This window comes from Miniopterus schreibersii (genome assembly GCF_964146895.1).
Source record: "Miniopterus schreibersii genome assembly, chromosome: 19".
In the NCBI taxonomy this organism is placed as follows: domain Eukaryota; kingdom Metazoa; phylum Chordata; class Mammalia; order Chiroptera; family Miniopteridae; genus Miniopterus; species Miniopterus schreibersii.
This window is the reverse complement of record NC_138119.1, coordinates 11,919,281-11,941,747: the sequence shown is the minus strand read 5'-3', so window position 1 is coordinate 11,941,747 and position 22,467 is coordinate 11,919,281. Positions and strand designations below refer to the sequence as shown.

At 35.9% G+C, this 22,467-nt stretch overlaps 1 protein-coding gene across 2 annotated transcripts; it reads right to left on the bottom strand.

The window, feature by feature from the left end:
• Positions 1-235: 235 nt before the first annotated feature.
• GOLPH3L (golgi phosphoprotein 3 like) lies at positions 236-21,588 on the bottom strand. 2 transcript variants are annotated; one of them, XM_081122241.1, is made up of 5 exons: positions 21,405-21,588; positions 19,276-19,470; positions 7,461-7,592; positions 6,200-6,314; positions 236-2,466 (listed from the first exon to the last, which is right to left on the bottom strand). In XM_081122241.1, exons 2-5 carry the CDS (start codon positions 19,456-19,458, stop codon positions 2,039-2,041), a joined length of 858 nt encoding a protein of 285 aa, XP_080978367.1. In that variant the 5' UTR covers positions 19,459-19,470; positions 21,405-21,588; the 3' UTR covers positions 236-2,038. The 2 variants fall into 2 exon arrangements, with proteins under 2 accessions (XP_080978367.1, XP_080978368.1); XM_081122242.1 differs by having other exon boundaries at positions 19,276-19,504; positions 21,405-21,472.
• Between the last annotated feature and the right edge of the window lie 879 nt (positions 21,589-22,467).

Sequence of the window (22,467 nt, the reverse complement as noted above, 5' to 3'; positions counted from 1 at the left end):
AGCTTCAGGGAAGTGAGTGAATAATAAAACGGGGCATAAAGGAGTATAGGAAACGATTTTCATATTTTTGCCCAGAATCACCAACCACCGCTAATTTTCCAGTCTCATGACTCCAGTTTTGGCTGATTGACAAGGGGCAGTGGCAACAGAGGTTGGTATCCTAGTGTAAAGGCCTTGTATGGAAAGTTATTGCCAGTTAAATTAACTGAAGTTGTAAAACTGCACAGAGACCAGAGAGCCAATAATTATCTTTATTATACAGAAATGTGAAGGCCATATGCTTTAAATGAGAAGGTGATTTGCAGTGAACATTGTGCAGATTCAAACTGAAGACATCCTCATCTTACTGAGATACAATATAAAACTAAACATAACCAAGCATTTCAAGAAAGAACTCAACTTCCATGCCCCCCATCAAGCTGAAACTTTCCACAGGAAAACCTGGTTTCATTTCATGTTGAATTGTTCAAATGGAAAGAAAAACTAAGTCAGGTAGAGACAACACATGGACTGGTTTTTGAATTTTTAGAGAACCAGACTAAAGCTCTACTTAACCTCACATTGAGAAATTGTTTCATGTTAAAATTTATTTCTCTAGTTACCTAAGTGATACCTGAAGTGGGGGGGGGGGGGATTGAGTCGGGCAATTTTGGGGGGGCTAAACAGGTTTGGAAAGGAGATGGAAGTTACAAATCATTTAATTATTTCTGATCAGGAAGACTTAATATCAGCTCTGAGTTACCTATATTAGCCCTTAAACAGTCTATTTCTCTGTAATGGTCAAAAGGCAGGATCCATTACAAGTATTAGCATAATAAATGCTTGACACAAGTTGGTGCCTGTCCTCTTTCCATTCCCAAATACTGAACTTTATATCAGCAAGCTTTTGAAAATTTTTTTTAAAAAGCATGCTTTTTAAATTGACCCTCCAAATAGGATTTTTCTTAATAAGCTTTTCTTTGCCCTTACTACTAAATGGAGAAACATTTTAGAAATCTGGCTAGAAAGATGGTTGTGTTGAGAAAAGACTAATGACTAGGAAGGTATCTGTGGATTAAATATAAACAAAACTACTTCCAGAATACTTAAATATAGGGAAAATCTATTAATTTATACAGGAAGCCAAAAACAGGGAAGAAGAAGACCTGGAGTGTAAATACAGTATCTAGATTCAGGATGCTGCTATTCAGCAACTGAAATTTACAACTCTCTCAATTCAATCAGAGCAGAGAGATTTAAAATTGTCTGGAGGAATCAGGGTAGTCAGGTGCTAAAGGGTGGAAGTTCTGACACCCCCTCCTTCCCTTACGAATTGCAATGCTGACTGCATGAAGGAGGTGGCTGAGAGATATACTTTTTTCATAGACCTTCTGTCCTAGTGATGGAAAGGGATAATGCTAGGAAAGAGGGTAGACTGTATTTCTGGTGCTAGGGCTACACAAACTGGGTAATTGAATCTGGAGTATTCTCATTAGTTTAGAACCAGAAAGTGAGAACATCACTAGTGGGACATATAATCCCAGAGAACAGCTGCTCCAAAAACTGGTCTGTTTTCATTGAGCCTTATTCAAGAGGCAGTTACGTCAGTGAGCTACATTGCCCAGCAGAGTCTGAGAGACAAAGACTGAAGACATGTATTTGAGATAGAAAACAGACTTTTAAAAATGTAAGAAATGGTTGCTCTACATCTCATTCACATTCTGTGGCTGGAGAACACCAAATCCCACTTAAATAATCTTGCTTATCCAAAAGCACACTAGATGGAAGTAAACTAAGAAATGAGAGAAAACGCTTACTGGGGGTGTGTGGGCTCACCCAGTTTATTCACCCCTGGAATGGAGGTATAGGGAGACATAAAGCCTGCTCATAAAGGTCAAGGTGTATGGAGAAGCCCTGAAGTTGCTCTCCCCAAATCACAAGTCTGATTCAAGAGAAAAAAAGAAAAATGATGAAAAGCATCTCATCACACCAAACTCAGCGATAGTGTCTCTGAGTCACCAGGCCAGCAGGGGGAAAAGGAGAAACCCACCTGCTGGCTTTAGGATTTATTGAAGGCTGCCAACACAGCCCAGATCATCTCTGTGGCACTGTGCTTTGTCCCCTCCACTTCAGGGTCCAGTTCTACTAGGTCCTTGGCTCGATTCATTGCCACATCATACTTGTCATCTGTCAGAGAGGAGAAGACATTTTCTAGCACGTCGGAGGAGTGGGCTAGCACAAGGAGTGCTAGTGTTCGCTTGTCCATACGCTGAGGGTCATTTACCCACCGCTCTAGAACACTATCTTGAAGTTTTTTCACTAGTCGCTGTTTCTCAGTTGTATTGGTCACTGGATGAGTAGTCATGTCAAATAGGAGGAAATTCTGCTTCTCAGTGGTTAGAATGCCCTTCTCTACTAGGTTCTTTGCAATTCGCTCTCTTACATTTCTCAGCTGGTATTGTAATTTGAAGGGGTTCCAGGTCTCGCCTACGGGGAAAGAAACAGAAAACTTGGAACAGCACTATAAACTAACCAGACCTAACAAGACATCTTACAGAATATTCCACCCTATACCAGCAGAACAGACGTTCTTCTCAGGTGCACATGGGACATTCTCCAGGAGAAATCATATGCTAAGCCTCAATAAATTTAAAACAAGCCTTAATAAATTTAAAAGGGCTAAAAATATACAAAGTGTGCTATCCAACGATGGAATTAAATTAAAAATTATTAATAGAAGGAAATTTGGAAAGTTCAAAAATGTATGGAAATTAAACAACACACTCTGAAATAACCAACGGGTCAAAGAAGAAATCACAAGGGAAATTTAAAAAATACCCTGAGTTGAATGAAAATGAAACACAACATACCAAACTTATCAGATGCAGCTTAAAGCAGTGTCAAGACGAAAATGTATGACTCCAAGTACTATTCTAAAAAAGATGTCAAATCAATAACCTAATGTACCTTAAAAAACTAGAAGAAAAAAGCACACTAAACCCAAAGTAAGCAGAAGAAAGGAAATGATAATGATTAGAGTGGAAATAGAGAAAATAAAAACAATAGACAAAATCAATAAATCAAAAGTTGGTTTGATTTATTGAAAAGGTAAGTAAAACTGACAAGCCTAGACTGATCCAGGAAAAAAGAGAGAAGACGCAAATGACTAAAATTAGGAATGAGAGAGAGACATCACTACCAACCTTAAAGAAATCAAGAGGGTAATAAGGGGATACTATACAACCGACAAATCAGATAACAGAAGAAATGGACAAGTTCCTTAAACCACACAAATTATCTAAATTGACTCAAGAAGAAAGAGAAAATTCTGAATAAGTCAACAACAAGTGAATAGACTGAATAAGGAATTTAAAACTTCCCACAAAACAAAGTGTGGCCAAGATGGCTTTACTGGTAATTCTACAAAACATTTAAAGAAGAATTAATGCCAATCCCTCACAAACTCTTTCAAAGAGACAGAAGAGAAGGAACACTCAGGCATTCCATTTTAATGAATAGGAAGACTTAACACTGTTAAAATGTCAATACCACCCAAGAGATCATCATGTTCAACACAATCTCTATCAAAATTCCAACAGCCTTTGCCACAGAAATGGAAAAGCCAGTCTTCAAATTCATATGGAGTTGCAAGGAACTCAGAATAGCCGAAACAATCTCGAAAAAGAAGAATAAAGTTGGGAGAGTCAATTTCAAACTTACTACAAAGCTATAGTAAGTAAAACAGTATGGTACTGGCATAAGGACAGACACATACATCAATGCAATAGAATAGACAGCCCAGAAATAAATCTTCACATGTATGGTCAATTGATTTTTAATAGGGCTACCAAGACCATTCAATGGGGAAAGGACAGTGTTTTCATGGATATGGCATCAAAAATTCAGGCCATGAGAGAAAAAAATAGATAAACTGAATTTCAGCAAAATTAAGAACTTTCATACATCAAGGGTTACTATCAAGAAAGTGAAAAGACAACCTATAGAATGAAAGTATCTGCAAATCTGACAAAACTCAAACAACAACAATAGCAACAGAACCCAATTTAAAAATGAGTAAGGACTTGAATAGACATTTCTCCAAAGAAGATATACAAATGGCCAATAAACCCATGAAAAAATGCTCACCATCATTAGTCATTAGGGAAACACAAATCAAAACCACAATAAGATACTACTTTACACCTACCAGGATGGCTAAAATTTAAAAAAAGGAAAGAAAATAATAAGTGTTGATGAGGATGTGGAAAAATCCTCATGTATGACTAATGAAAATGTAAAAGGGTGCAGCCTCTGTAGAAAACAGTTTGGCAGTTTCTCAAAACATAGAACTATCTTATGATCCAGGAATTCTATTCCTAAGTATAAAGCCAAAAGAACAAAAAGCAGGAACTTGAACAGATATTTGTATACCAATGTTCATAGCAGCATTATCTGCAATAGCCCAAAGGTGGAAACAACCCAAGTGTCCATCAATAGATGAAATGAATAAACACAATGTGGTATACAGACAATGGAGTATTATCTAGCCAGCAAAAGGAATAAGATTTTGATGTATGCTACAACATGAATAGACCTTGAAAATACTATGCTTGGTAATATAAGCCAAATATAGAAGGACATACATTATGATTTCACTTAAATGAGTTACCTAATAAAGGCAAATTATAAAGCCAGAAAGTAGATGAGAGGTTGCCAGGGAATGAGGGGAGGCAAGAAAAGGGATGTTTGGGATGATGAGAAAGCTCTGAGTACAGACAGATGCAATGATTACACAATACTGAGAACGTATTTAATGCTACTGAATTTGTATATTGACAAATGGTTAAAATAATAAATATTATGCTCTGTGTATCTTACCACAATAAAAAAGTTAACTATACTTTTTCATAAAAACTTGTCCATGAATGTTCATAACAGCATTATTCATAAAAGCCAAAAAGTGAAAATGACCCAAATGTCTATCAATTTATGAATGGATAAACAAAGGTGGTACATCCACACAATGAAATATTCAGCAATATAAAGGAGTCAAGTTAAAACTGGGAAATTCTAATAAGATCAATGGATTGTATCAACATCCTGGTTGTCATATATTGTACTATAATTTCGTAAAATGTTACCAGTGTGGGATTCTGCGCACAGCCTATAAGAAATCTCTCTGTATTATTTCTCACAACTGCATGTGAATCTACAAATATCTCAATAAAAATTTCCATTAGAAAATTGTTCCAGAAGGTGATATTGGTTGTGATCTCAAAATGTCCTGATGAAGATTCTCCTAAAATTTTATGCCATAGGTTTCTAGTTACTTACATTAAAGTTTTTTAAATTGCTCTTAAAAAAGAAAAAAGGAATGAAGTATTGATAGAGGCTGCACAACATGGATGAACCTTGAACACATTACCTTTTTTTTTTTAATCCTCACCCAAGGATATTTTTTCCATTGCTTTTCAGAGAGAGTGGAAGGGAGAAAGAGAGAGAGAGAGAAAGAAACATCGATGTGAGAGAGACACATCAACTGGTTGCTTCCCACACGCACCCTGACCAGGGTGAGCCTGCAACCGAGGTATGTGCCCTTGTCCAGAACCAAACCCATGATCCTTCAGGCCACAGGCCAACGCTCTAACCACTGAGCCAAACCGGCTAGGGTGAACACATTATCTTAAGAAGCCAGTCACAAAAAACACTTAAGTTATATGATTCCATTTATATGAAATATATGGAATAAACAAATCTATAAAGACAAAATGTGAGTGTCTAGAGCTGGGCAGGAGGGTTGGGGGAAATGTGGGGGAAACTGCTGAGTATGGGGTTTATTTTGGGAGTGATGAAAGTGTTCTAAACTTAAGATTGTGATGAATAGTTTTACAATTGTGAGAATACACTAAAATCCATTTAATTTTATACTGTAAATGGGTCAACTGTATGGTATGTGAATTATATATCAATAAAGCTGCTAAAATTTGTGAAGAATACTGTTAAAGAGCTTATGAAACAGGGTGGCAGAAAGTAAGGTGAAGCTTTGGAAAACTTTAGGTATTAATTAATCATGCCTTTTCTGTTCCTCATTAGTACAGTTAAACAGTGAACTGTATATACCTTATCCAGCCCCTTGAATTTCTGTACTTCTTTTTCTGACCTTAAGAGTAGGATAAAGATTATAAAGTGTGGGATTTCTGAATTATCTGAGCCACCTTACCGGTGAGTAGCTCTATCCATGTCTGGACAGTTTCTGTGGGTTCAGTGGCTTTGATGTGTTTGAGAGTTTCATCCAGTAGAACGTCACCCGTTGGGCTGTCTGACTTCAGCAGTACCTTTCAGAAAAGAAGAAATAAAGGATCCTGGTTCATTCAACTCATTCAAATAAAAATCTTTCAATATACCATATATACATTATTGGTTAAATGTTGTAGAAAATGCAAAGCAGCGTAATATACTGTCCCTGTTCTTAAGAAGTTGAAAAGTCTAGTATGGGGTGATAGTGGGGAGACAAATAACATCTGATGTGGGCCCTAGTGACGAACTGGATATAAGTGATAATGGAGAAAAGATTCAATAATGATTCTTTTAGTCTGGAAAACCTACTTGTAAAACAATTAATAAAGGTAGGAAAATCAGGAAAATACGCCAGTTTGGGGGAAAAGTTAAGTTTGGTTTTAACTGACATGGGATAGACAAGTTGAAATGCCTAGCCAATAGTTATAAATATGTTCCTGGGGGTGGCAAAAGAAGACAGGCCTAGGATTTAGCAGTTAGTATCATGGAGGTAACGGATGAAGCTGTAAAGGTAAATGATGTCTTTAAAAGGATAGAAGTTATGCAAAGGGAAGCAAGAGAATGTAACATAACATAGGCCAAGAATGAAGAAAGTTTCAAGTAGGAGGTGGTCAAGTGTCTAATGCCACATACAGGTTAAAAGAGACAAAGAGAGAAAAGAACCTGGTGACACATATGAATGTGGTTTCAGTGCTCAGAGTGCTAAGTGTGACAGTGAAATTGTGAGTGGAAAAAGGAGTAAGAAAATGGAGACAGGAGCATGGCTCACATGCTGCAAAGAACTTGCAGTATGTGGAAGGAGAGAAATTTAACGATTATCTGAGGATGACCAGAGTTCAGCAAAGATTGCACCTCACCCTAGTATTATATAGGAGAATGTCTACATCCTCTATACTCTCTTTCATGTCAGAGCTATAGCTACAGAGGGAGAAATAATCAATAGCATCCTAAGTGTGATTTTCCTGCATAAAAATGCAGGACAAAAGCATGAATCTCTTGTAACTCTTTAACGACTATGGATCCTTGCATTTCTCCCTCTGATACAGAATAAACCTATTAGACCATGGGACAGCTGAGTCAGTGATATTGATCTTGTCTCACTACTCAAATCTTCTATTCCTCCAAAATGGACCACTGACACCTGCCCTTTCATAAGCTCAGAGAATGTTCAGAGGATGCTGTACCTTTCTGTCTAGTAGTCGCTTCTTACGCATGGTGGGGGGTTCCAGATAGATTCGACCCCTCATGGCCAGCTCTATCAGGATGCCCCCTCGCAGGCCAGATGATATGCAGTCATTCCAGAAAGATGTGTAACCCTAAAAAGGGAAAAGAGAAGAGAAAGAATGTTCTGAAAGGGTATGGACTTGCAGCAAGCACCCTAAGAATGGTACACTCTGCTGTGATTCATTTCACGTCATAATTCATGAATTCAAAGTATAGAATAAAAGACTCTTTAATTCCCTTAATCTACCCCACCCTATACGATTTTCTGTCTGACTTTAAGTTCTCTGTGTATTTGGCTGTTAGTTAATAACTGGCACGTCAAACTTTAATTTTTGAGAAGAATTTGGGTTTCTTTGAAATTTGTTTCCATGACACTCCAAATTTCAGAGTAGGATACAAATAAGTCAATAGAAAAATGCACAAACCATCTGAGTCTTTTACTCCTCCACAATATGAATTAATGATACAAGCTATTTTGATGGGTGGTGTAGTTGACCCAGCTCTGCCACTGACTAGTTAAGTTCCCTGGGTATGTGACTTAACCTTTTTCAAGTGCAATGTCCTCATTTGTAAAACGGGGACACTAATATCTATCTTTATAAGTTTGCTGTGAGGAATAAGTGAGATGTTATATACAAGAAAGCATTTAGTAGGCACTTAAATGTTAGTTTCCCTTCCCTAGGTGCTACAGAGGATACAAAGACATGTATGAAACAGCCACTGTCTTAAAGAGCTAAAAATCTAGCTGGAAAGACCATGCAAACTTCAGCAAAATTCTGTGATAATGTAATATTTAAATAAAAGCTCAGTTGTAAAAGCAGAAGAGACAGGCATAAATGACTGTTGTTAAGTTAGGTTCAGATGATAGTTTTTCAAGTTATAAGTCACTTTTGGGCTAGAGTAGTCAGGAACCCTTATGGGGAGGGGTGAGGGGCGGGGTGGAAGGGGACATTGGGGGAAAAAGAGAACATCTGTAATACTTTCAATAAAGATAAATAACTAAAAAGTTACCCTTGACATTTTAACATGCATGGCAATTTGAAATTAACACAAGATCAAATTTATTTTTTAAATGAGTCAATATATTAACCACTGTCTTAGTTGACCAGTATTTTATCCTTTTTTAACCTCACAAATCAGACATTATTAGCAGCATCATTACTTTACACAGGTAGCACTTGTTTAGATTTACTCAGATGCTTACCAATTTCCTTGCTCACCATTCCTTCTCGCATCTCAGACCTCCTTTCTGGTACCATTTTCCTTCTTCCTAAAGTAGAATTTCCTAAAGTGAATGTCTGTTGGAGGCAAACTCTATTTTGTTTATCTGAAATGTCTTTATTTTACCATCGTTCTTGAAAGACAGTTTCTCTGGATATAAAATTCTAGCTTGATAGTTTGCTCTATCACATTAAAGATATGTCTTCCTCTTCTAGCTTTCTCATTGTGCAAGTGAGAAATCTATCACCTTTATTGCTTGTGGTTTCTTTGTGGGTGATTTGCCTTTTTTCTTTGGTCCTTTAAGATCTTCTCTCTTGCTGTTTTGCAGTTTGACTACAAAATGACTGTGTGTGAATTTACCTATCTTATTTGGGATATGCTTCCTATATCTGTAGGTTCATTTCTTAGGTCTTAAAAATTCTCAGTTCTTATCTCTAAGAATTTTGGCTTTCTTCTATTTTCTTTACACTTTCTTTCTGGAAAGCCTTTTAACTTCTTTAAACCCCATGTCTTTTAACCTCTCTTTTATATTTTCCATTTCTTTTGTCTCTATACTGCTTTCTGAAGAGTCATTTCATATCTGGCTTGCAATTTACTCTCGCCATCTGTATTTAATATGTTAAACTAACCCTGAGATTTTGATTCCAACTATTTTTCATTTCTAAAATTCAATGTAGTTATTTTTTACATTTGCCTGGTCATTTGTGATCATTTCTTTTTGTTGCACATTTGATTTCTTTAAAAAATGTCACAGATATTTTATTGTCTGATCTGAGGTCCTTGAATGAGCTATTATTTCTCATTTTTCCTGATTCTTTCTCATGGATGTTTGATTCTTTGTATGCCTGATGATATTTGATTAAGAGGTCTATATTTAATTTTTTGTGAATCTACAAGATTGTGGAGACCTAATTGAGGATGTCTTCCTCCAGAGAGGAAGATCCGCATTTGCTTTTGCTGAGAGTTGGGCATGAGAAGTTTGGGGGAATGTCACACAACTGGGACCATATTTATATATCTAGTTTCCTGCTTTTATCTCAACCCCAAGGTTTATTCCTGAATCTCTGAACTGATCTGGCAATTTGTCTGAGGGCAAATTAGTTTCTTTATTGCTTACCTCTAGGATTTTAATTTTGGTGTTTGTTTGGTAGCCCTGAAGATTTCCTTTACTTTCCATTACAGGTTTAAAATTAAGTTTACTCAAGACTTAATTTCTGACCACTATACTGCCAGAGGTAGGGGGTTTCCAATTCCACTCTTCCTCTATCCAAGATGATCTTTAAGCTCAAATCTAATTATATAACTCCCTTCCCCCCTGCTTAAAATTTTCTTAAATACTCCTCTCAGACCAAATTCCTTAGTACAGTAAAACCTTGATATAATGGAATAATTCAGGAGAGGGGGTGTCCGTTAAAGCTGAAAGTCCATTATATAATAAAGTAAGTTTTCTGAATACCTGTTAAAAAATTGACAAATTAATCTGTTTTTACTTATGTAGCCACGTTTGTGTAATTAAAATTAAGCATGTATGAAAAGTTTAATTTTACAGAAAAGTTTTCTATATGTATTACAGTAATTTTAAATTTATACTGAATAGGTCTAGTAAATGTGTGCATTCACTAGCCACCAAGAATAAACAAATGTACTCGGCTGGGGCATGGCTTAGCACATGTTGGAACATCCGCTGCCAGTGTTAAAACTGCTGCAGAAAGTCACAACCACCACAACAGAACCAATTACCGTGATCCTTGTGGTTTGATCACGTGCTAATCATTTACCAAACATTATTAACGAGTGAGGACTCTTGGATTTAAATATAAATAGATTATAGGTAGACTACAGTTGTAGATATGTAGTATTTATTTATGTTGGCGAAATTACTACAATGTATTTTCCAACATATGGCCTATTCGCTAAAGTTTGTTAAAAATAACAGTGAGTTAATAAAAAATAATTTAATTATGAGCAAATCTTGGTTAAAAGCATTTTTAAATTAACAGCGTGATAATTTTCACATATGACATATGGACCAGAAATTTTGTCCATTAAATCCGGTTAAATCTGAAGTCCATTAAATTGAGGTCCACAAAATTGAGGGTTTACTCTTTAGCACCCAAACTAGGAGGCTGCTTACTATTCTCTTTCTGGCCTCTTTCCCCAAGAGCACTATGCTCTATCTTTCTAAAACTATTTTAAGTACTCTTAATGTGTCATTTTTGCCTACTGGCCTTTGCACACCAAGTTCTTTCTGTCTAGAAGAACCCATACATTTATTTTTCCTACTCCCCTTTCTTCTTAAGGATTGCGTATAGGACTCACATCTTCCACGTAACCTTCTCTAACATTGTCTTTCCCTCCACCCCACCCTCTGGGTTAGGTACCTCACCTGGGTGTGCCTAAGTATATATACTTCTCCCCTATCATTTATTATATCACATTGCCCTCAGAAGACTATAAATTCCTTAAGGAGAGAGTATCTCACTGATACATAGTATTTCCCAATAAATGTTTCTTGAAAGCATACATTTATGATTGAAATATGTTAAAAGCTCAGCTTGAACCATAAACATCCTTAGACATATCTAAATTTCCTGAGGGCCTGATTTGAGACTCAAAGCTGAGATTATTTCCCTCCACTGCCTGCCTCATGGTTACAAGAGTTGTATTTGTAACTCCTCTTTGAGGATAAAGTAAGTTTTTTTTTAAGATTAATACTTGGTTTTAAACAATTTAGCAGCCTAATTAAGGTTAAACTATAACTTATGTCAGAATAAATAATTTACGGCCATAACTTTTATATAATCCTGCTGACTGTATCAACAGGTGTGCAAACATTTCAGCTGGTATTAAAGCAATTAGAGGAAAGTTTTCCTTTGCTTTCTCATTTCTTCCTAACCATACAGCTTTTGTTTCAGTGACAGTGATGTCAGATTGTCAACAGAACTGAGAAGCATTGTAAATAAAGAAACAATAAAGACCAGGATCTAGAAACTGTATGTTTTTTAATATTACCCTTTCCCATCACAGTAGCTCATAACACACAAAACTCTTCAAATGAGTTTTTAAACTTTCTTTTTATTGTCATATATCATAATGAAAAAAAGCATGAAAGTACACATGTAGAGTTTTTTAAAATAATTATAATTCTAAGGTCCACTTCCCTCTAAATATATCTACCTGCCTTGGGGAATTCTCAAACAATCTATAATAAAGGTTCTGTGTTAAAGGGCCAATGCTTTAGTATACAGGATGATCTAGCACATACATGCTAAAGTTTACCATTCAATCATTAAATTTAATTATTTCATCTACATGGGGAAAAAAGAGAGAAAAACTGTCTTTCCCCCTTTGTCTCTCTAGAATAAATAAAAGAAATATTCATTTGTATATTGGTTGAATAAATTCCTAGAAGAAATTTTTGAGTCGAAGATTATACATATTTGAATTTTTGATAACATCGTTTTGCTCTTGTAAAAGGCAGGGCAATGAGATTTCAATAAATTCTGACAGTCAATACCTTATGACAAATTTCTGCCTAGTCAAGTATTCTTTATTCAAACTTCCTTGAAGATAAACCTTAAAACAACCCTGAAGGTTAAAAATTTTAAAGTTGCCTGCTTGAGGTAAAAAGAGGAAAAAAGCAAAGAAACTTAAAGCATTGTTTTTAATGCGTATAAGGAGTTTTAAAAAATGTCAGAAAATCCTTATTATAAAGTCAAATGAAAAGCAGCTAAATATATAATTGTGTATTCAAGGTTACCACAATTATGTAAAATACTTTAAAAAATGGTTTTCTAATTTTTAAAATGATTTTCAATTTTTTCCAAATTATCTACAAATTATATCACTTTTTTAGGGGAAAAAAAAATCTCAGAAAAAAATTCTTCCCTCCCCCAAACCTGAAGATTTGACATTAAAATTGCCTCACTTTCCAAGAGAGAAGGACTCTTACTGTGTCTTCTAGAAGCTTTTTCAAATCTTATCTAAGACTTTCTTATTCTAATGTTTAATACTGTAGAAAGCTCACTCCTAAAGATTTGGGATACCATAAAAAAATAGTAACTTGACATCATTAATGTCAGAATAAGCAATTCTGAATGATGTCATTGTTAGTTATATTTTTCATCCTATTACCTCAGATTGTAAGAAGGAAATATGAAAGTTCTATACATTTTTCCCCCTCTTCTCTTTCTTCCCTCAAACAAGATATTCTGGTCATAAGGAACAAAAGTCCAAGTAAATAAGAAATTTAAATAACTCAATTTGCAAAACAAAAAATATTTTAAAAGGCAGTAAATAATATTTATTTTATTATAACCGTATCTTCAGAGTTTGGTGTATAAATAAATAGGGATTACATTTTTCTCTTTAGTTCACTCTGACAGCCATAGATTAAAACACACGTCACATATCCTTACTTTTTATACTCTAAAAAAATTTAAGATTGATTTGTAGCACTAAACACAGTAACTTATATGCCTTTCTTTTTCCACAATCTGTTATTTATGAGAATGGAACTTTCATTGCTACCCACTATACAAAGAGAAGAAAAGAGAGAGTTGAGAAGGGGGAGGGAAGTTAAAAACCTGGAAACAAGCCTAGGGCTCTAAATCTATTACCCTGCAACTCCTCAAATTAAAATAGATTTAGAAACAAAGTTAATTATGGTATGCTCACACCTCAGAAGAGCAAAACTAGGTAAATGCAGATACAGCTTTTATTTTCAAATAGCTTTTTCTCCCTGATTAAATAGTATACATATATTTTAGAAATTTGGAAAGAAAAAAGAATAAAAAAATAAAATAAAAATTACTCATAAATTCCATCATTCTACTATTATTTGGGTGTATATAAAACCAGATTTTTATTTATAAACATAATACACATATCTTGTCTCCTACCCACCAATCTTCCCATCTGTTTCTTCCCCAACCTCAATTTTGAGGCTCTCCTTTATAGAACATCAGTGTGTGAAAATTATGGAATAGAATGTATGTATACATTATAAACTTTCATAAAATGGTGGAGAGTAGAGGTAGGAGAAACTGAGAATGGTAATTTCATCATCTTTTATAACAGGGTGTCAATTGGATATTGTATAAAATGGAATCTTGTGTTTAAGAAAACATGATCACAACACCTCTTTTTAAATTTTTTAAATTTTTATTTTTTTATCCTTACTCAAGGACATTTCTTCCATTGCTTTTCAGAGAGAGTGGGAGGGAGCGAGAAAACCTTGTCAATTCATTTGGTCTTAAGCTTTAAGGAGAGGGAATTCTTGGGGTCACACTAAGCAATTAACAATCCTGAATAATTCTCTTTGCTTAGCAAAAAATATGTGGTACTCGTCTTGCAAGCATGTCTTTTTTTGACTTCAGTCAGTTTCAACATAAATTCCACTACTTCTTGGCCATTTAACCATTTAACTTTGACTCCTTTAAAGCGAGGAAAATATTTGCCTAGCAAGATCAAGAAGAGGAAGTGCAAAATGTTTTGAACACTCTAAGTTATACAAACAACATATGAAGGAAACAAGAAACTAAATGGCTCACAACAAGTTTACAGGCTCAGTGGTAACAGCCAAAGGTCTAAATTTAATTGGGTCATTTCTGACATAATCTCGATTCCAGATATTTCAGAATAGTGTGCATTAGGCGGTTGGAAGGTAGAGGGAAAGGGAGGCTCTCGATGAAACAGTTTAAACTATATTTTCCTATTGTTAAAATAGGACTTTGGTCTTTCAGTTTATTTCCTTTTCTATCAAAAGGAAATAATTCTTTGGGGTTATTTGACTGGATATAATAAAAACAAAACAGAAGTTCTTTTTTAACAGTTTATGGTAATAAAAACCACAAAACCTGACAAACGAGTCCTTCTGATACACTTGCCCTATTCACACTTGTCAGCAATAACTACTTTGTTCAATCAGGAAACTAAAAGGTCAGGTAGTGATCTAAATTAAACTTTCAATTTTTAATTTTAACAAAATGTTTTAGAACTGAGAAACTTTCAAAGAGTAGCATTTTCTCTATCTATAGCCATTCACTGACAAGTTGTGTACTGACTTGCTGATTTTTAAAAATGTATTGACTGGTTGCAGGCTCGATCCCTGGCCCAGGTTGGGGAGTGTGCAGGAGGCAACCAACTGATGTGTCTCTCTCATGTCAATGTTTCTCTCTCTTCCACCCTCTGAAAAAGCAATGGAAAAAATAAACTCGGGTGAGGATTAAAAAAATAAAATTAAAATTAAAAAAATAAAATATCTTGATTAGTTTGCTAAAATTTTTTTTTTACCAGCTTAAAAAAGCTTTAATTTCTAGTTTCCCGTTGCTAATAAATTATAATGAGTGAATTATACCCAGTGGAAAATCATTAGTAGCTTGAAAAAGCTTAGCATTAACATGCTTTATAATTTAAGATAAAAGTTTTATCCAGTCTGCTTTATCATTTTTCTATATGTATGAATAGTGGCATTGTTTGAAAGAACATAACTGATAAGTACTGAAATATTCTTAGCAGCACTGTTGATAATGGACTCCTGAAGGTCCACTAGCCAGTAGAATGAATGGTGATATATTCACATAACAAAATACTATATTGCAGTGAACTGAATTAAATTAAATTACATGCAACAACATGGATGAATCTCAAACATCATACTAAATAAAAAGATACATAACAGTATTAACCCAATAACATAAAGTTTAAAAACAGGCAAAACTAAAATATTTTGTTCTGGGACATATACACATATAAAACCACAGGGAGGAAGGGCAGCAGGAGCTTAGAGAAAGGCACAAGAGGCTGCCTCTGGGATGCTGATTGCACTCTACTGGTGGTGGTTACATGAGTGTTTACTTTAAAATTACTTGTTAAATTGTACATAAGTGTTTTATACACTTTTCTAGATATGCTACATTTCACAATTTTAGAAAAATTAAACAATAAAACATATAATTGCATGGACAACTCTGGTACTTAAATTTCAAAACACCTGAGTTTATTTAAAACAAATAGGATGTTTTCAAATATTGGTGGTTATTCCAGTTGCAAATCACTGAAATTATCACAAACATCCAACTGATGTTCTTTTTTTCCTACAACCTGTCTCTCTTCACAGACTAACTCTTGCTATTCTTCAGAATTCAGGTTAAGATTTATCACCACCCAGAAGTCTCCCAATATCTCTTCTTCCCTCTCCTACTACCACTTTCCACCATTCACCTGAGTTAGGTTCTTTCCTCTTCATTCCTTCAGTACCAAGAACATAGCACATATCACGCCATACTGCAATGGTCTGCTGACTTTCCCACCCCCCCCCACCTCTCCAGCCACTCCCATGTCATAGACGAAATGATCTCAAAAGCAGGAACTATTGTCTTGCTCTCTTTCAATATCCAGCACTTGACAGTATGAGACATTCAATAAATTTTTGGTGACCAAATGAATGAAAATATATTTTCATAATTCCAATGAATAATACTTCTTGTCAACTTTTACTCCAGTGACATGAAAAATATGATGAGAAGCTTTTCTGTCCCAGTGCATAGTAAGTATTCAATAAATGGCATTACTAGGAGAAAGCTTTGCAAAAAAAGAGTTAAAAAATACTATCCATGCCATAGCTGGTTTTGCTCAGTGGTTAGAGCCTCGGCCTGCAGATTGAAGGGTCCCAGGTCCGATTCCGGTCAAGGGCATGTGCAACTAATCAATGTGTCTCTCACATCGGGGTGTGTGTGGGAGGAAACCAAACGATGTTTCTCTCTCTCTCTCTCTCTCTCTCTCTCCCTCGCTCCCTCCATCCCCTTCCACTCTCTCTGAAAAGCAATGGAAAAATATCCTCGAGTGAGGATAAAAAAAGAAAGAAAAAGAAATAATATACATAGCAAAACATATACTCAGAAATAAAGCAAAAATATCACTAAGTCCTTAATTTGGACACAAAAATGAAATGAGCTTTGCTGTTTTCATTAGGCTAATCCTCTTTTGCTTAAAAAAGGGATGAAAAGAGATGACAGTAAGAGTCTCAATGTCTCAGCCTAGAACTCAGAATCCTCCATACTCTGAATCTAATATGCCACTTTTGATTCTCATTATCCTCCAAGAACACAACCTACTTTAATCCTACTGGTTAGTCAGTTATCTCCCAAACTTATCAAGTTCATGATACCTTTGCTTACTCAGGTTCCCTCATCCACAATGTATTCCCTTCTCTCCATTTCTATTAGACCTACCCATTCTTAAAGGCCCAGCTTGCTTTACTCCCCTCTATTCTTCCCCAGATTATTTCAACCCATGATGATCTCTCCTCCAACTCTCTCGGTTCTTACTGTTCTAACATGGAAAATTTTGCTTTTTTTACTTCTTTAAAAATCTTTTGAATTGTGAAATATAACACATACACAGAAGAGTACACAAAAGAGAAAAACAATGAATTATCCTTAAGTCAATATCCATGAAACCTCCCACAAGTACAGAAACATATTTAGTATGTTAGTACCCAGAAAGCCCCCCATTCTCTTTTCTAATCACTAAAACTTCCCTCCCCCTTGGCCCACAAAAATGTAACCACTATCCTAAAAACTATGATAATCCCTTTCCTGCTGTTCTTTATAATTTTACCATTTATAACATGCAACCCCAAATACTATAGTTTTTTGAATTTTATATACATAGAATCATATAGTATGTATTCTTTTGTGTCTGGATTCCTTTACTGAACATTACATGAGAATTTTACATGTTTTGTAACAATGTTCATTTTCATTCTAAAAATATACTTATAGTCATTTAAAGAAATAGACATCATTTTTATCCGTTCTACTGTTGATGGACCTTTGGGTTATTTAACTTAAGTATGCATATCTTGTCTCCCAACCTAGAATACAAATTTCTTGGGGCAAGGGACCATATATACTATTTTATATTTACTTTATATTTACTTTAGTATTTGCATAATGCTAAGCACAGAATGGATGTCTCCAATCACACTAAATATTGATTAAATAAATCTACAAGTACATTGGGAGATGAGAAGAAAATAAGTAGAGCTGGAAATCAATGTAACATTTTTAGACATAGTTATGTAACTGACATTTTGAAAAACTATTGCTACTACTACTACTACTTTAACATATCCAAAGGCTTGACCTCTCCTATTTACTTGTACCTAAGGATTTATCCTTTTTTATTCTTCTTGAGACAAAAATTAAAAACTTAATTTACCATACTCAAAAATAAAATTTAAAAGGCAATTATCATTTGCCCATCTTTGCACAGCATCTCACCAATATGTTGAGTACCCACTATGATTATAGCTCTAAATGAGCTCCTATTTATTTATTTATTTAAATCTTCACCTGAGGATATTTTTCCATTGCTTTTCAGAGAGTAGAATGGAGAGAGAGAGAAAAAAACATCAATTGGTTGCCTCCTGCACGCACCCCAACCAGGGCTGGGGATCGAGCCTGCAACCAAAGTATGTGCCCTTGGTAGGAACTGAACCCGATACCCTTCAGTCCACAGGCCAAAGCTCTAACCACTGAGCAAAACTGGATAGGGTGAGCTCCTTTATTTTCTTAATTCTATTTCCTTAAGTTTATATCAACTATTATAAATAAAACATACAAAGACAAGTCCAAAGGAAGTTTCTGTACAGGACAAAAGCAAAAATTCTAGTATCCAGGGTCAGCAGGAAATTAATAATTTATATTCAAAACTAAAACAAAATAGTTTTTTAGTTCTAATATCTCTACCTCTATAGTCAGTGAATATTTCTTCTGCACTGTGTAAACATCTCAAAACAGTACTTATACCACCTAATCTTCAGGCCTACTCCAACATTATTATTATTTTCGAAACCCAACACCAGTCTATTAAAAAGTCATTTAAAATCACATGATGGTGACCTGAGAAAGTTAGGAAATTCAAAGTTATAACATTATACTCTGACATTCTTTTGGAGAGTCAGCTTTGCTTTTTCATTTATTGGACCTTTTTTTTAAATCCTCACCTGAGGATATATATATATATTTTTTTAATTAACCTTAGAGAGAGAGAAAGGGAGAGAGAGAAAAAAACATCAATAGACGACTCCCGAATGCGCCCCGACCCGGGATGGAACCTGCAACCTAGGTATGTGCCCTGAATGGAATAGAACCCACAACCTTTTGGTGTAGGGGGTGATGCTTCAACCAGTTGAACCACCCAGCCAACGCTGGGCCTTCTCTCTTAATTCAATAAGAGGTTATTTCAGCATCATTCTCACTTGGGAAACTATAAGTACAAAAATTTTACACTGTGTTATATCCTCTCATGTATTCTCTAAAATTCTGGAATAATTTTGTAATTAAATTACACTTTAAGTAATTACACTTCTGGATTTTACCTTCCAAGTATCAGCTACCCTCCAAAACTCCCCATTCCCCACTCAGATGTCTACAGCATAATTCTAAGGCCAACTTAACAGTAATCAAAATATTCTATTCTATTACTTCCTAAAAACATTTCAGTATTTAAGTCTTTGGCATGGCCTAGCCAACCCGACTACATTACCTCTTTATCTTTTAGTCCCAGGAGCAATACTTCTTCCATAAGGGTGAGGCGAATATCCTTAGAGTCTCCAGAGTCTTCATTGTCTGGGTTCCTGTCTTGATTAGTGTCTTCCTCACTTTCTACCTTCTTTTCAGAGTTCTTGCCTACTTCCATGCGACGGGCGCGGTGAGTTAAAGTGGTCATTCTGAACTGTTTCTGGAAGGGTGATGAAAAAATATCTATATGTGTGCTTATGTAAAAAAACACATATAGATACACATACATGAATACTAAAAATGTATATGAATAAGAAATATTTATAAATTTAGAGAAAGGAGTAACGATAAGAAAAATTAAGTGGGTAACATAACACAATATCTTTCCAAAATGTATAGCTTAAGTACACAAGGCACTGGCAAGAAATCAAATCAGTAATTTTAAAGTCCAGTAGAAATTATCATATTTTAAATCTGTTGATTCCTTGTGCATAATCTATAACCCAGGAGTGACTGTCTATCACTGTGACTCCTCTTTCACAAAATGGATCCTCCCCAAGTTAAATAATATGGGACAGAAAAAAATTGTGAGCATCCAGCCCAAATATGCATAAAATAATTTATAACAGCTGCCAACAAAAAAATACTGGCAAGAGAATGTTAAAAGATTAGCAAATTCTCAATTAAAAAAAAATCAAAGCACAGTACCTTTTATACCAAGCACTACAGTTGTTTTAAAAATCTAAACTCAGAAGAAATTGCATTGTGATCTGTGATTGTTTAAGTTAGCTTACTTTGAGATAATCTAAAAGCCAGTTGATGATATAAAGATATTTTTTCCATTGATTTGTAGAGAGAATGGGAGAGGAGTGAGGGGAGAGACAGAGAGACATACATCGATTGGTTGCCTCCCACATGTGCCCCCCACCCCAGCCCCCCAGGGACAGGGAACCTGTAACAGAGCTACGTGCCCTTGGCAGGGAATCGAACCCGCAACCCTTCAGTCCTTTCTCAGTGGTTAGGCGGACGCTATAATCACTAAGAAAACTGGCCAGGGCTACAATAAATATTTTTAATCAGCAATTATTAAAAGGATATATTTTGCAACATCAAAAGAATGCGTTCAAGCCCTGGCCAGTGTGGCTTCATTGGTTGGAGTGTCGTCCCATGCAGAGAGGCTGCAGGTTCAATCCCCAGTGGGGGCACTTAAGGGAGGCAATCGATGTTTCTCTCTCACTCTTTCCCTTCCTGTCTCTGAAATCAGTAAAACATATCCCTGAGTGAGGATTAAAAAAAGAAGAAGAAAAAAAAGAATGCATTCAGAACCTCTGTGACTGGATCCCACTCTACCTTCTCGCAATAATTTCCCATTACTTCCAATTACATACTGTGAACAAACAATTTCTCAAACACGTGGCATGCCTCTCACCTCTGCTCCTCTGTACATGCTGGGTTCTATCCCTTTCCCCTTCAAAGACCATTTGAGGACTCACAGTCAAGGCTTAAGTGAGTCTCCTCCATTACCCATGTCCCATGGCCAGAACTGGTCTCTCCCTCAGCTGTACTTTCACAAAACTTTATACTTACTTAAAGAATTTATTATAGTCTGGCTGTCTCTCAACTGTAAACTTCTTGAGGGCAGGGATATTGTCTTCTTAGGTTTTTTTAATTCTCCATAGCAACTAGCACAATGTCTTTAACGTTGTTAACTGCTCAATAAATATATACTGATTAAAATGTATACTCAGAAATGCATGTGAACATTTAAAATAGAAATACAAATTAAGTGACTTACAAAAGACTCTTTTGTAAATACAGGGCTGCATTTCAAATATAATTCTTGGTTGGAGGTGGAAAGAGTGAAGGACGAAGAGAGCCAGGAAATAAAATGCTTACGGCCGTAACCCTATCTGGCGCTGTGAATAGGGCTTATTTCCTAACCCATTCCAAGAAACTTTAAATCTTCGAGGGGGATAAAGTGGGATTTTCTTTGAGTAATGAATCCCCACCCCCCAGGATATTTACTAGTTAAAAATCCTATTAGAAAAAAAAGGGGGGCCAAAATAAATAAGTAAAAACCTCCCTCTTCCCATAAAATAAAAAATTTGGAGGGGGTTTTTGGATGTTAGAAAATGCATTTCCCCAGTTGCTTACCTGACGTTACTCTTGGGTTACGGCCCGAGGGAGGCTGCAGCTGGCGGTCTACTTTGGGAGAACACCTGTCCCCCGCCCCCGTCCCCCACCCCCGTCCTAGTAGGTGAAAAACTTCCCAGCCACCGAGAGAGCACAAACTTCCTGATTCTTCGCTGCAGAGAAGGAATAACACATCAGCTTCCTCGGGATCACTAGGCAACCTACCTTGGTGTTTCTTCATTGGACCAATCAGAAACCGCCAAGGTTGAGTTCAGCCAATTGGAGCTTACAGGGGGAGGCTCTCCCCCGGCTATTGTGTTGCGATCCAGACAAACACCACTAAAAGGAGGCAGGTTTGGGTTCAACCTGACAGCTGGTCAATCCAATGAAGGAACCTTGGTAGAAGAGTGGAAAGAGGGCTGCGCTCCCCAACCCCATCGAACCGGCCAATCCAAGCGTTCAGTAAGCTAGCTCCAGCTGCTGATCGACAGAGGTTGCTGTTGGTCAGTCTCAGTGTAGCAATGTATACTGGGACAATGAGGTGAGATGTGTTGGGATACAATAAAGCTAATAATAAATAAACATTTTAAAATTGGTTGTTCTCGACAATTATCTTATTCTTAACTGTCCTGTTCCAGAAAAACCCGATGTGGGTCAATTTGTGGACGTTTATTTGGTTTACATTAAACAGAATGGGTACATTTCTACTATCGCATACATACCAACATTCTGTACTTAGCACTTGTTACTGGCAAAACCATGTATAATGTATGTTTTTAGACTATGTCTGCTGAAACCGCAAGAGGCAAGCAGACCAAGTTTTAAGTCTTCCTTTTCTGAAGCAAACGAAATGGTCAAGGCTGAAACCATGTCCCAGGTTTCTCACTAAAGGCACAGTATCTTTCACACTACCACTCAAAAGTTCTTGCAATGTAACATCTACTGAAATGACCTCAAAATTAGTGGCTAAACATTTTCTGCTAATTATATAAAAATTGAAAGCCATGAAAGAGTGTAGATGCTTAACAATATTTTATTTATGCACTGCAAAATGTCAGACTTTAAAAATCAGTCATCATTTTGT